The sequence below is a fragment of the Hoplias malabaricus genome, chromosome 10, assembly GCF_029633855.1.
Source record: "Hoplias malabaricus isolate fHopMal1 chromosome 10, fHopMal1.hap1, whole genome shotgun sequence".
NCBI lineage: Eukaryota > Metazoa > Chordata > Actinopteri > Characiformes > Erythrinidae > Hoplias > Hoplias malabaricus.
In genome coordinates, this window is record NC_089809.1 from 44,009,195 (window position 1) to 44,023,445 (window position 14,251).

The 14,251-nt window shown below is 44.9% G+C and overlaps 1 protein-coding gene across 1 annotated transcript in view; it reads left to right on the top strand.

Annotated features, from left to right (window-relative positions):
- obscnb (obscurin, cytoskeletal calmodulin and titin-interacting RhoGEF b) overlaps positions 1-14,251 on the top strand; it is a 128,383-nt gene that overhangs the window by 38,914 nt on the left and 75,218 nt on the right. Inside the window, 17 exon segments of the mRNA XM_066682573.1 lie at positions 115-390; positions 474-740; positions 1,092-1,361; positions 1,984-2,250; positions 2,662-2,928; positions 3,050-3,162; positions 3,245-3,398; positions 4,032-4,193; positions 5,691-5,795; positions 5,954-6,220; positions 7,352-7,621; positions 7,890-8,156; positions 9,770-10,036; positions 10,858-11,124; positions 12,243-12,512; positions 13,141-13,410; positions 13,711-13,977. Of these exon segments, the coding sequence (XP_066538670.1) occupies positions 115-390; positions 474-740; positions 1,092-1,361; positions 1,984-2,250; positions 2,662-2,928; positions 3,050-3,162; positions 3,245-3,398; positions 4,032-4,193; positions 5,691-5,795; positions 5,954-6,220; positions 7,352-7,621; positions 7,890-8,156; positions 9,770-10,036; positions 10,858-11,124; positions 12,243-12,512; positions 13,141-13,410; positions 13,711-13,977 (4,026 nt within the window).

A 14,251-nucleotide genomic window follows, 5' to 3' on the forward strand; every position in this document is an offset into this window, starting at 1 on the left:
CAAATTACTGTGGAATCTAAGATTTCATATTCATCAACATCTTAATGATAAATTGTTGTGAGGATGGAGCTCTTCAGCTCTGGATTATGTGGGCGTTCCACGTTGTTTCTGTAGATGTTGCTGCTAAATTCCAGAAGAAATCTGTAAGTAAAGAAGCTGTAGTGATACAGGAAAGTCAGAAGATCTCACTGACCACTGAGGTGACCGCAGAGAATGCAAACATTACTTGGTTCAGGGACGGAATAGAGCTGAAAGAAGGTGATAGGTATGAAATGAAGAAGGAGGGTCTGTCCCGTACTCTTATAGTGAAATCCTCCGAAGCCAAGGACAGTGGCACGTACATGTGTCGTCTGGCTGATGACAAAATGGAATTCAAAGTCAATATAAAAGGTGAGGCACATATGGCACACTGACGTATAGAGGAAAAAACATACATCTTCTGTATTGACATCTCCTCCTATACATCCCTGCAGAGGCTCCTCTGAAGTTTGTGGTGGGGTTGGAAGCAGCATCTGTAGCACTGGAGGGCACCATGACCTTGTCCTGCCAGCTAAACAGAGCTGCAGGTGATGTCCTCTGGAGGCATAATGGCAAAGAGATCAGACCTGGAGGCAGGTTCTCCATCCGCGCTGATAGAGCACACCGCCTACTGACCGTATCTTCTGTAGTCAAGGAGGACGAAGGAGAGTACAGCTGTGAGTGTAAGGATGACAAGACCATGGCCAAGATCACCACTAAAGGTGGGTTTTAAATAGTAATCACTTTATCTTTTGAGAAACTATCGATGTCTAAAGAATCTTAGAGATCACAGTTAGCCGCACTCTCTCTGGGTGGATAGGATTGCCCTCGCACTCTCCCCATTATCCACAGCACATCTGTACCATTGGGTTAGCATCAGTTTAAACAAGAAATGTTGGCTGGGGTTTCACATGCTGCAGAGCATGTGCTTGCACTCACTATCACAGCATGCATCTTGGGTTTGCAGGGCTTGGAGAACAGCTATAAATACACTAAAGTTAATGTGGTTTAAAAAAGGCAATCATGAAAATATTTTATAGACGTATTTGCCTTTCATTTGTTTTATATTGCAGCTCCACGCCTGGTAAAGTTCACCTCCAAACTGAGCAACATTGCTGCAAACGAAGGCAAGGATGCCATTTTTAAATGCTCCATCACCCCTGGGGATGTCAGTGTTCGGTGGCTGTGGAAAGGCATGCCTGTAACTGCTGGGTCCAAGTTCCAGATTGTTCGTGGAGGCACCAGCCATTCTCTCACTATAACCTCTGTCACCCAAGAGGATGCAGGAGAGGTCAGCGTGGATGCTGAAGGAAAAATTTCTACAGCAATTTTACAAGTGCAACGTAAGACACGCAGAGATGTTTCAAGTGTTTACTGCTAACCTTGTCTGTCACACTCATGAAACTGTGCTGCGTGGATTAATCTGATGATTGTGAGTGTGTTCATGTTGAAGAAGTGTTCAGAGTGAACCAGATTAGAACCTGGTGAGGGAAATGTCTTGTAAGTTATGGGGTTAGATTTGGGTCAAAGTTCCTGATGCAAGTTCATTTTTTAAAGTATCAAACCAAATGAAATATTTTGAAACCGAATGTCGTCAAAAGAAAAACGTGGGACTTATATTCCAAACAAGCCTCCCCTCGCTCGCTGAGCTTCTCCCATGAGGGTCTCCCCTCCCCTGTCGCTCAACACCTGCTGCCAGACTGCTTTCAAAGGTACTTTCTGTTGTGGACAAGGGGCCAGTCTGCAACAAAAAGATTGGGTTTTTATTGTATGACAGAGTTAGACACAAGAAACGTGAAATACAGTGTGGTTTTTGCATTAGAAAAATCAAGTTGGTAAATAGGAATCCTCAAGTTTTTCCGAACTAACATTTACATTCTGATGTGATGTGATGTGTGTGATTTTAACACATTGAGGTTCATGTGAATTTAGTTTACTGAAGTTGTGCCGTACTAACTGCCTCAGCACTCCCGGTTACCTTCAAAAAGAAGCTGGAGAATCTGACCGTTCAGGAGCAGGACGTAGTGCAGATGCAGGTCGAACTCAGCAGGCCGTCCAGTGAAGTGCGGTGGATGAGGAATGGTGTGGTGCTGCAAGCTGGAGGCAATCTGAAGATGGAGGTTGATGGTACCAAGCATATTCTGATCTTCAAGAATGTGACCTACGCAGACAGAGGCCTGTACTCCTGTGAGACTTTAGACGACAAGACACAAGCCAAACTCACTGTGGAAAGTACGTCTTTAACATGGTGGTTAAACTTGTTGTTATTATCAGCAGCTAACAACAGTGTGGACATCTGAAAATAATGGGGTCCTTAGTATAAAAACAGCAGTATGTAATTTTCTCTGATTCTTATTCACATTATGAGACAGTCATTATACTAAGGCCGAGTGGCAGGGTGTGTCAGAGATTCTGTACTTAACCTGCAACCTATCTATAGCGCATAAACTCTTTCATTCAGGGACTCCAATGTATTCAGGCTCATCTCCATGAGAGTTATGCTACTTAGTAAACAACTACATAGTAAAGAAATATAATAAATTATTGATTTAATCACTAATATTTGGTCATTTGAATGAAGTCAATAACAGATTGCACCTTTTAGTCCATCCCCCTAAACACCGTCTCCAATGTGACCTACAGTGAAGAAGATCCAGGTGGTGAAAGGCTTGAAAGATGTTAAAGTCCAAGAAAAGGAGACGGTAACCCTGGAGGTGGAACTGAACCAACCTGACGTAGAGGGTTCCTGGAGTAAAGATGGCCAGAAACTGAGGGCGGGTCCCAAAGTCCTCATCGCTGCTCTGGGAAACAAGCACTCGTTAACTCTGTCCCAGCTGAAGATGGAGGACGGTGGCACCATCGCTTTCCTGGCCGAAGGAGTCCATACTTCTGGAAAACTCACTGTAACAGGTACGCTGCCGGACCTGAAGGAACTTGTGGTGTTTGTTGCAGAGACTGGAGTTAAAAAGCTTAGAAACATGTGCCGTAAACATATATCTGAGTTATTTTTCCTTTATTCCCTTATTTAAAGAACCAGCTGCAACGATCCTCAAACCGTTAAAAGATATCAAAGTCCCAGAAAAGGAAAGAGTCACCTTTGAGTGTGAGGTGTCCAGAGCGAACGCTGACGTTAAGTGGTTTAAGGTACAGGTTTCATTTTAATACAGAGTTCCAAACATCTCTTTCTCTCAAATGTGTTCTGGGTCTAAGCTCTGACTTTTCTCAGGACGATGAGGAGCTGAAACCAGGGAAGAAATATGGACTGCATTCGCAGGGTCACAAACGCAGCCTCATCATTCAGAAGTGTACTTATGAAGACCAAGGCTCATACATACTGAGGACGGCCGATGACAACACTTCCGCAACGCTGACTGTCCACGGTAAGAGATAAAACTCACTTCAGCAGACACAGTTGTCACACTACGCCAGTGCCTTCCACTCCAAGTCCTGAATATAATTTTCAAAATATGTAAATAAATTATTAAAGTTGAAATAAGTTAATAAATGAATTAATGGTTGGTTTGAATTTAATTTTCAATACATACTTAAATATATAATTGTATTAAATTATTTAATATGCTTGTTTTATGAAGAAACAAACATAACATGTGTATTAATCATTTATTAATGATGTTTTAAAAATAATAAATTATTTAGTTATTTTTTTATTTCACGGTTGCCGCTACCAACATGAAATAATTTAATCTGTCAACATCACCCAGCAGGGTCAGTGGGCAGGGCCTAACTCCAATCTTTATATGCTGATTGGTTCTACAGCCCAGTAAACCATGCCACATCCATCACACAAGAGCAGAGATATTCACTAAGACCTCGGTACAATCATGTATTTGACTCCTGACAGGGTCTGGGTCTCGACTTTCTAAATACATGATTTTACTGAGGTTTCTTAGCAATAAACCTTTCCACCATTCTTAGATCCATCAGTGACTTTCATCCTGGGAAGCACTGTCCGGTTCTGTGCCTGGTTTTGTATAACACTGCTTTCCTCACAGCCAGAGACATCCAGATCACGAAGAAGCTGCAGGATCTGGAGGTAACAGAGAAGGAGAGTGCCGCGTTTGTCTGTGAAGTGTCTCACGATGAGGTGGAGGGCCAGTGGTGTAAGGATGAGGTCAAACTCAAACCTGGGGACAACCTCAAACTGAGGCAGGAGGGTGAGTCCACCTCTTTGAAAAATCAAGCATCAAAGTTTCCTTTTTCTCCCCTTCAGCTCCAGTGACTGCATGCCCAGACCTTAGGGCTTCAAAAGCAGCTACAGGAAAAGTTAATTTATTTTATTTGTTTTAATGTAACCTTTCATTTTCCCCGGCAAGTCATTAAGAACATATTCTTATTTGAAATAACAGCCTGGCAAGTGGCTCATAATTGATCTAATCTCATTAAATCCACTCAAAGTTTAGTGCTGAATTGCTTTGATAACTGCTCACTCTTATGAAAGAACAAGAAGCCAATGCCGATAGATCTGTAAGGTAAAGAAATTAAATAAATAGAAGGGGTAACAATAAAAATGTCAAGTAAACATAAAAATATAAGGCTGTATATGTTGGCTGTAGTGTAATATAACTAATGGAAGGGTGAAAAGATTGTGCATGTAACGGTACGGTAAACAATATGGTCTGCAACAGAGAGAGATGAAATGTAACATGAAAAGTTTTAAGTGCTATAAATAAGTGGAAAATGCAGTTTAGATTTTTTAGTACAATAAAGCATTCTAATAAAATACTGCTGAAATGAATGGTGGCACGGTGGAGCAGCAGGTAGTGTCTCTGTCACAGTGACTGTCTGTGAGGAGTGTGGTGTGTTCTCTCTGTGTCTGCGTGGGTTTCCTCCGGGTGAATGTCTGTGAGGAGCGTGGTGTGTTCTCTCTGTGTCTGCGTGGGTTTCCTCCGGGTGACTGTCTGTGAGGAGCGTGGTGTGTTCTCTCTGTGTCTGCGTGGGTTTCCTCCGGGTGACTGTCTGTGAGGAGTGTGGTGTGTTCTCTCTGTGTCTGCGTGGGTTTCCTCCAGGTGACTGTCTGTGAGGAGCGTGGTGTGTTCTCTCTGTGTCTGCGTGGGTTTCCTCCAGGTGACTGTCTGTGAGGAGCGTGGTGTGTTCTCTCTGTGTCTGCGTGGGTTTCCTCCGGGTGAATGTCTGTGAGGAGCGTGGTGTGTTCTCTCTGTGTCTGCGTGGGTTTCCTCCGGGTGACTGTCTGTGAGGAGCGTGCTGTGTTCTCTCTGTGTCTGCGTGGGTTTCCTCCGGGTGACTGTCTGTGAGGAGTGTAGTGTGTTCTCCCTGTGTCTGCGTGGGTTTCCTCCGGGTGACTGTCTGTGAGGAGTGTGGTTTGTTCTCTCTGTGTCTGCGTGGGTTTCCTCTGGGTGCTCCGGTTTCCTCCCACGCTCCAAAAACACACGTTGGTAGATGGATTGGAGACTCAAAAGTGTCCGTAGGTGTGAGTGTGTGAGTGAATGTGTGAGTGTGTCGCCCTGCGAAGGACTGGCGCCCCCTCCAGGGTGTATTCCTGCCTTGCACCCAATGATTCCAGGTAGACTCTGGACCCACTGCGACCCTGAGCAGGATAAGGGTTACAGACAATGAATGAATGAATGAATTAAAAATTAAATGACAGGAAAATTTGTGGCATTAATACAAAAGTCTGTCACTGTTTTTTACAGGAAGAACATTTATTCTACTCTTCAAATCTGTGAAGCCTGAAGATGCAGGTGAAATCAAGTTTGTTGCAGAGAAGGCCTGGTCAGCTGCGAAGCTGGTGGTCAGAGGTTGGTGGCCTCAGCACGGCCAGATTACTGCATGTGGTTTAGTGTTAATGTGTTAAAGTAACTAATGAGCTACAGCGATGTTTGTAGTGGAGCCTGTTGCTGCACAACTCTCTCATTTTGCAGCTGCAGATGTTTTAAGTAGTTTATCCTCATTACAGAGCTGCCAGTGAGGTTTGTGAAGAAACTGAGAGACAAAATAGCCATGTACAAGCATCGTGGACACTTAGAGTGTCAGGTGTCTCGGGCCAGCGCCAAGGTCAAATGGTATAAGGAGAAGACGGAGATCAAACCCACCAAGAAGCATGAAATCTCCAGTGAGGACATCTACCGTAAACTCACCATTAACGACGTGGACTCTGGGGACGAAGCTACGTACACCTGTGATGCTACTGATGATAAGACTTCATGCAAGCTGCTAGTGGAGGGTAAACACAGTACAAAAATATAAATAAGGACAGTTGACTTTCGTTACCTGTTATCAGCAATGGTCAGAAATTGTCAGCTGTAATTAAAGAGTGTGTTTAGACATACGTAGAACTATCACTGGATTAGGGATACCTACCTTGTACAGTGGATCAGACACAGCAGTGCTGCTGGAGTTTTTAAACCCTGTGTCCACTCTGTCCACTCTGTCCACTCTGTGAGACACTCCTCCCTCGTTGGTCCACCTTGTAGATGTAGAGTCAGAGACAGTAGCTCATCTGTCGCTGCACAGTGTGTGTCGCTCGTCCTCTAGTCCTTCATCAGTGACACAGGACGCTGTCGGCTGGATGTTTTTGGTCGGTGGACTGTTCCCAGTCCAGACACTGAGTGGTTTAAAAACTCCAGCAGCACTGCTGTGTCTGATCCACTCTACACCAGCACAACACACACTAACACACCACCACCACGTCAGTGTCACTGCAGCAAGGTAGGTCCTAACCCAGAGATCAGCCTGTGTACTTATTTTTAAAGAGCATTTGGCTGACGCCACTTTCCAGCACCACTTACAGTTTTAGCTCTGTAACAGATGCAGGCGAATGTAGTGTTAGGTTTCTTGCTCAAGGACAGTTGGGTGTAGAGCAATTTCCCAACCACCAGGCAGCAGACAAATGAGCCATGAGTCATTTTTCACCACAGCTGCCAACTAGGGCATGGGGTAGCTGCAACAGAACTGCTGTATTCCACTTTTTAAAAAATATGACCAATGTTATTCTAACAGAATACGATTATTAAGACTTAATCACTGAGATTAAAACACTCAGTGCACACAGTGCGATTATTAGTGCCATGCGTCTCTCTGGAGCACAGTAAAGACAGAATTACAGTGGCCCTGAAGGTGCTGCTTTTCACAGATTTGTGTGAAGCTGGGTTTATTCACGTTTTTTTTTTTATTTAATAAATTAGAGAACTGTTCACTGAGCACTCTGTAAGTAAATGAACACTTGTGCTCAAACTTTAGAACAGTGAATGATCAGCTGAAGTCCTGAAGCATTTGTTTGTCCTTTGTCCGTGCGGTGAAAGTGTTTAACTGTATTCACAAGTTTAACGAGGCCCTGTGCTCTCCCGACCTCCAGAGCAGGCCATCAGCATCGTGAAGGAGCTTAAGTCAGTGGAGGTGACCGAGCCCTTCGCAGCTCACTTTGAGGTTGAAATTAGCGTGGAGACGGTGAAGCCGGTGAAGTGGACCCTGAATGGAGAAAGTCTGAAGGAGAGCAGTGATATTGAAATGGAGAAGGAAGGAACGATGCATCGTCTTACCTTTAAAAAGACCAAGGCGTCCTTGTCGGGTCCGGTGCAGTTCACTGCTGGAAAAAGCAAGTCAACAGCTCAGCTCACAGTGAAAGGTTAGGGCTGTTCCTCTTGGTGACAGATGTCTGGACCTATATTTTCTGCTTTTTGCGTGTTGTGTGCTTGGTTCACTACTTATATTTTAATAGCACATGTAAATAAACAGTAGAGCTGCTTTGAAAATGAACAAAAGGGTGTTATCTTTCTTGTTCATTTTCTTGTAGAAGTGTGATGTCATTAATGAAGCATAACTTACTTCTACCATTTTATTATTTACATGAAGAACTCCTCTGACCGGTCCCTCGTCTTATTCTTTACACACAGAGCGCCCCATCGAGGTTGTGGAGCCTCTTAAAGATGTAGCAGGAAAAGAGAAGGCTTTGGCTAGGTTTGTATGTAGGCTCTCGGCCGCTCCTAAAGAAGTGCGCTGGTTCAAGGGTCAGACTGCTCTGAAAGCCTCAGACAAGTACATCATGAATCAGAGCCCTGCTGAAGTGCAGCTGATAATCCAGGCGTTAAACCCAGATGATGCCGGGGAGTACCGCTGCCAGGTCGGACCATGTGAGAGCAAGGCCACTCTCACTGTTGAAGGTAACTTATGAAGCTTGTCTAGAGCTCGGCACTAGGGGGTCACCAGTCTAGGGCTGTAATATTTAATCAGTTAAACCCAGATGTAATTTAATTTTGTTTCAGGTGAATATCTCTCTGTAAGACATTTTGCTGCCGAATTGTGTTGCTTTAAACATCGAAGTTTCCAAACTGTCAAACAAAATGTGTTTATTGTGGTCTGCAGCACCCCCCTCAGGTTCAGATCCGCTATAGAGGCAGATGATGCCTCCCTGTACTGAAGTGTAGTACGTCATGGTAGAGCGGGGTACTACGGCCAAATTTTATATCACAATATCTTTCTTAATTTTGGTCGATATGGTATAACTCTGATATTGATATAAACGGTGGCGCAGCAGGTAGTATCGCAGTCACATTCTCATCACAGAGGTATGTTCTCTCTGTGTCTGCGTTGGTTTCCTCCGGGTGACTGTCTGTGAGGACTGTGGTGTGTTCTCTCTGTGTCTGCGTGGGTTTCCTCCGGGTGACTGTCTGTGAGGAGTGTGGTGTGTTCTCCCTGTGTCTGCGTGGGGTTCCTCCGGGTGACTGTCTGTGAAGAGTGTGGTGTGTTCTTCCTGTGTCTGCGTGGGTTTCCTCCGGGTGACTGTCTGTGAGGAGTGTGGTGTGTTCTCTCTGTGTCTGCGTGGGTTTCCTCTGGGTGACTGTCTGTGAGGAGTGTGGTGTGTTCTCTCTGTGTCTGCGTGGGTTTCCTCCGGGTGACTGTCTGTGAGGAGTGTGGTGTGTTCTCCCTGTGTCTGCGTGGGTTTCCTCCGGGTGACTGTCTGTGAGGAGTGTGGTGTGTTCTCTCTGTGTCTGCGTGGGTTTCCTCCGGGTGACTGTCTGTGAGGAGTGTGGTGTGTTCTCTCTGTGTCTGCGTAGGTTTCCTCCGGGTGACTGTCTGTGAGGAGTGTGGTGTGTTCTCTCTGTGTCTGCGTGGGTTTCCTCCGGGTGCTCCGGTTTCCTCCCACAGTCCAAAAACACACGTTGGTAGGTGGATTGGAGACTCAAAAGTGTCCGTAGGTTTGAGTGTGTGAGTGAATGTGTGAATGTGTGTGTTGCCCTGTGAAGGGCTGGCGCCCCCTCCAGGGTGTATTCCTGCCTTGTGCCCAATGATTCAAGGTAGGCTCTGGACCCACCACGACCCTGAACTGGATACGGGTTACAGATAATGAATGAATGAATGATATAAACGGCCAAGAATGCCCACAACTGATGTCTGTATCTTCTGATAAATGAGCTATGAATCCTCCTTCTATAAAACCATTTAATATTTTATAAAGACGTCCACTACCTTCTATAAATGGAAAAAAAATGTTATTTATATGTATATTACACCAATATATATATATATATATATATATATATATATATATATATATATATATGGTCTTGAAATAATTAACTATAGCTTATGTTAATTCCCACTTGACACTTTGTAGCCTGTACCAAGGTTGCCATAGTGATATGATAGATGGTGACATGTGACATGCTCCTTCTTTATACCTGTAGTTTACATTGTTTTCAGAAGGTGTTTATATTAGAAGTGTGAGTAAATAGTTAAATCTTTATTTATGATTATCAATGGTTTGTTTCCAAAGTCCGGAAAATAGAACTCACCAAACACCTGACAGACCTGGAAGTGGATGAAGGGGCTGATGCGGTGTTTACATGTGAGGTGAACTACGCTGATGAGGAAGCTCAGTGGTTCCTCAATGACAAGCCACTCTTTAGCAATGATCTCAACATTGTCCAGCATTTGGGTAAGAGGCACTCGGTTACCCTCAAGAACTTGGCCCCTCAGGACGGTGGGAAAATCACCTTCAGTATGAGAGACAAGAAGGAGACCGCCTGCCTGAAGGTGAAAGGTATGTTAACGACAATCACAAATCGAGTTTTGAATTTACAAGTTGGAGTTCCTCCGATTTCCTGTCTGAGTCTTTCTGAACTGGTAAAGGTGATTTATAGGTACCTCACACAGGTTTGCATCAGTTGCTGGAATCATTTATTAAAACTAATACAAATTAAGGACCCCCCTCCCCTCCCCACTCCCATATGACTCCATTCCATCTCAGAATCCACATCACACACTGCACACACCCCCTCGGCTGCTGCTGCACACACAGATGTTCTTCATCATGACTTTGCTGCATTTACCGTTCATGAAAAGGCATTTGTGGAGGTTAAAGCATTTAGATGTTTTAATTGCCTTTGGGTGCTTCAATACAAATGTTGGGATTGGAGTGTGCTCTGATCAAGACAAAATCAATATCCAGTGTGTTCCCGTGACATAGTTTTTTACCAAAATGAAAAACATAAAAACTGACCAATGGAAAAGAGAACAGAACAATTTATGGGAAGAATAAAATGACCACAACCAGGGAAAGCAGCGCTCCTTTTATATTTTTAAAACTGATGTTTTTAAGAAACTTGTGGTTAACAATTTCCGTTAGCATCATTAGAGTCTTCTAAAACTCTCTCTATAAATTTAGAGGGGTAAATCGTCCGGTAGCAGTTCAGAGAGGGTCCAAAGTGAATAACAGGTGAACTTTCCTACAGAGAAACAACTGCAGTGAGACACCCCCCCCACCCCAACCCCCTGAACTGGAGTGAGGCTAAACCCGTTTTCTGCTCTTTAACGAGTCTTTTGATTCAGTTCCATGTTCTGTTCTTATTTGTTGAAACACAGAGAAGAAGGGCGTGTTCCTGAAGCTGTTGGATGATGTGGTTGGAGAAGAAAAGGACACAATAACCCTGAGATGTGAAGCCTCAAAGCCCACAGTGTCACCTGTCTGGAGGAAAGATGGTGTAGTCCTTTCTGCAGGCAACAAGTATGAGCTCTTACACGATGGCAGGAGCCTGGGTCTGACCATCCGGGACATCACCCAGATGGACGCTGGGCAGTACAGCTGCGATCTTGGCACAGACCTTACAAAGTCTACGGTGACAGTACGAGGTACAAGGACGAAGACAGACACGTTCCCATCATTTACACAGTTCTCTTCAACGAGTCATTAGTGAACATTTGGGAACTGCACTGAAAGTAGCTGAATATGTTATCATTCATCAATTCATTCATCCATTCATCATTTGTAAGTGTTTCATTCTTGTCAGGTTGGTAGTGTCTACCTAAAATCACTGGACACAAGGGAGGAGCACACCCTGGACAGAGCACCGCACATTCACCCAATCATTCACACACTCGCCCAGTCATTCACACACTCACCCAGTCATTCACACACTCACCCAGTCATTCACACACTCACCCAGTCATTCACACACTCACCCAGTCATTCACACACTCACCCAGTCATTCACACACTCACCCAATCGTTCACACACTCACCCAATCGTTCACACATTCACCAAATCGTTCACACACTCACCCAATCGTTCACACATTCACTAAATCATTCACACATTCACTAAATCATTCACACATTCACTCAATCATTCACACACTCACTCACCCAGTCCTTCACACACTCACCCAGTCCTTCACACACTCACCCAGTCATTCACACACTCACCCAGTCATTCACACACTCACCCAGTCATTCACACACTCACCCAATCGTTCACACATTCACCCAATCGTTCACACACTCACCCAATCGTTCACACACTCACCCAATCATTCACACATTCACTAAATCATTCACACATTCACTAAATCATTCACACACTCACCCAGTCATTCACACACTCACTCACCCAGTCCTTCACACACTCACCCAGTCCTTCACACACTCACCCAGTCATTCACACATTCACCCAATCAGTCACACACTCGCCCAGTCATTCACACACTCGCCCAGTCATTCACACACTCACTCAATCAGTCACACACTCGCCCAGTCCTTCACACACTCGCCCAGTCATTCACACACTCGCCCAGTCATTCACACACTCACCCATGGGCAATTTCACAAATTTATATCTGTTGATATACCTGGTCACTGTCTCTCTCTCTCTCTTTCACTCTCTCTCTCTTTCACACACACACACACACACACACACACACACACACAGTCTTGACAATGTCCCACTCTTGCTTTTTCCCTCTGACCACAGACATCAGCATCGGCATCACCAAGCGTCTGAAATCTGTGGAGGCTAAAGCTGGTGAGACCTGTGTGTTTGAGTGCATCCTCTCACGAGAAAGTTCTGAAGAATGTTCCTGGAGCCTCAAAGGTCAGCGGGTCACCACTGGGGGGCGCGTCCAGATCAGCAGCAAAGGGCGCAAATACACATTGACCATCCGAGGAGTGACTGCGTCCGACTCTGGGGAGGTGCTCTTTACGTTCGGGACCTTGAACTCTAGGGCAGCGCTGTCCGTCGAAGGTGAGATGTTTCTAGGGGTTTCTAAGAAGCTTGGTCAGTTGAGACTGTTTCCACTGCCTGTCCCAAGTCACCCAGGAAGGTTGGGACTTACCTGCTTTGTCTTTTGGTGCAAGCGGAACACCTGCTGATAAAGCTCACAGCTAGGATCTACTTTTCTTTCTCCATTTGCTCCATATACATTGGTAGGCCCTTTTCCCTGTGTCCTTCAGTGGTCAAGACCCCCCCAGTGCTGCTGGAGGAGTGTCTCACAGAGTGGACAGAGAGTGGACACAGGGTTTAAAAACTCCAGCAGCACTGCTGTGTCTGATCCACTCTACACCAGCACAACACACACTAACACACCACCACCACGTCAGTGTCACTGCAGCGCTGAGAATGATCCACCACCACATCACACCTGCTCTGTGGGGGTCCTGAGCGCTGAGGAACAGGGGGGAAGGAGGCTTTTAAAAGCATGTATAGCAACATATGCACTTCAGCCTGTGGAGGTCCTGAGCGCTGAAGAACTGGGTGATAGAGGGCTAACAAAGTATGCAGAGCAACAGATGGACTATAGTGACTTGTGTGGTAACTGAAGAGTTTCAAACTCCTCAAAACAGCTTTGTGTTTACCTCTATTTTTGGGGTAGGTGAGGTCCCCATCATCTCCAAAGACCTGGAGGAGGTGAGTGCGACTCCTGGAGAAGATGCCTCGTTCTCCTGTGAAGTCTCTCACCTCGGCCTGGAGGCCTGTTGGTTTAAGGATGGAAAGTCCATTCGGAAGAGCCAAAAGTATGAGATCAGTCAGGAGCATAAAGTCCTGAAGCTGACAGTCCACAATGTTACCACAAAGGATTCGGGAGAGTACAGCTGTGAGGTCACGGGTGGGCTCACTTCAAAGGCCAGACTGGAGATCAAAGGTGTTGATCTTTCAGTATTTTTCCAAAAGCATCCCCCTTTTTGTTTCTTAGCTATTCACTGTTTACTGATGTATTTATAAATAAAAGTCAGGCCTCGAAATCATGTTTCAGGGTGACTATACAAGCCTCATTATTTAATCAACATAGACATTTCTGTTTTGAAACTGCAGCATTTCAAACACAGTCTCAGAAACACACATTCAGACAGAGAGTGTTTCATACCTCACACACCTGAGGAGCCAATCCCCAAGCGCTCATACCCAGACTCACTGTTTAACTGGACGTCCTCTGTGTTTTCAGAGCTTGTGAACAGGATCACTCGGGAGCTGAAGGACACTGGTTCTGAAGAGAAAGGGACAGTCAGTTTGGAGTGTGAAACCGCTCAGCCAGCAGCTAAAGTGACTTGGCTGAAAGGTGCGAAGGAGATCAAGGCTGGAAGAAAGTATCAGATGGTTCAGAAGGGAGCGGTCCTCATTCTCACAGTGAAGGACTTGGAAAAGACGGATGATGATATGTACACGTGTGACGTAGGAACTGCCAGGAGCACTGCAAAACTCACAGTCCACGGTAAGAACAGAGTCCAATGCATCTTCCCCTGGATCCTTAACATAATTATTAGATTGGTTCAATAATTAATAAGTGTCCAGCCGTTCTGCTCATTTTTACACAGGGACCTTAGTAATGAAATATTGTTATCCTTTTGAAGTGGAATTAGGTAGAGGTTATGGTGGGCATTTCAGTCAGACTGGAAACTAAATTGTTCACAGAAATAATCAATATTAACTAAATTCCAGAGACAGAAATCATTTTCACACAAGAACAGACCGCCACAGAGTCCTGA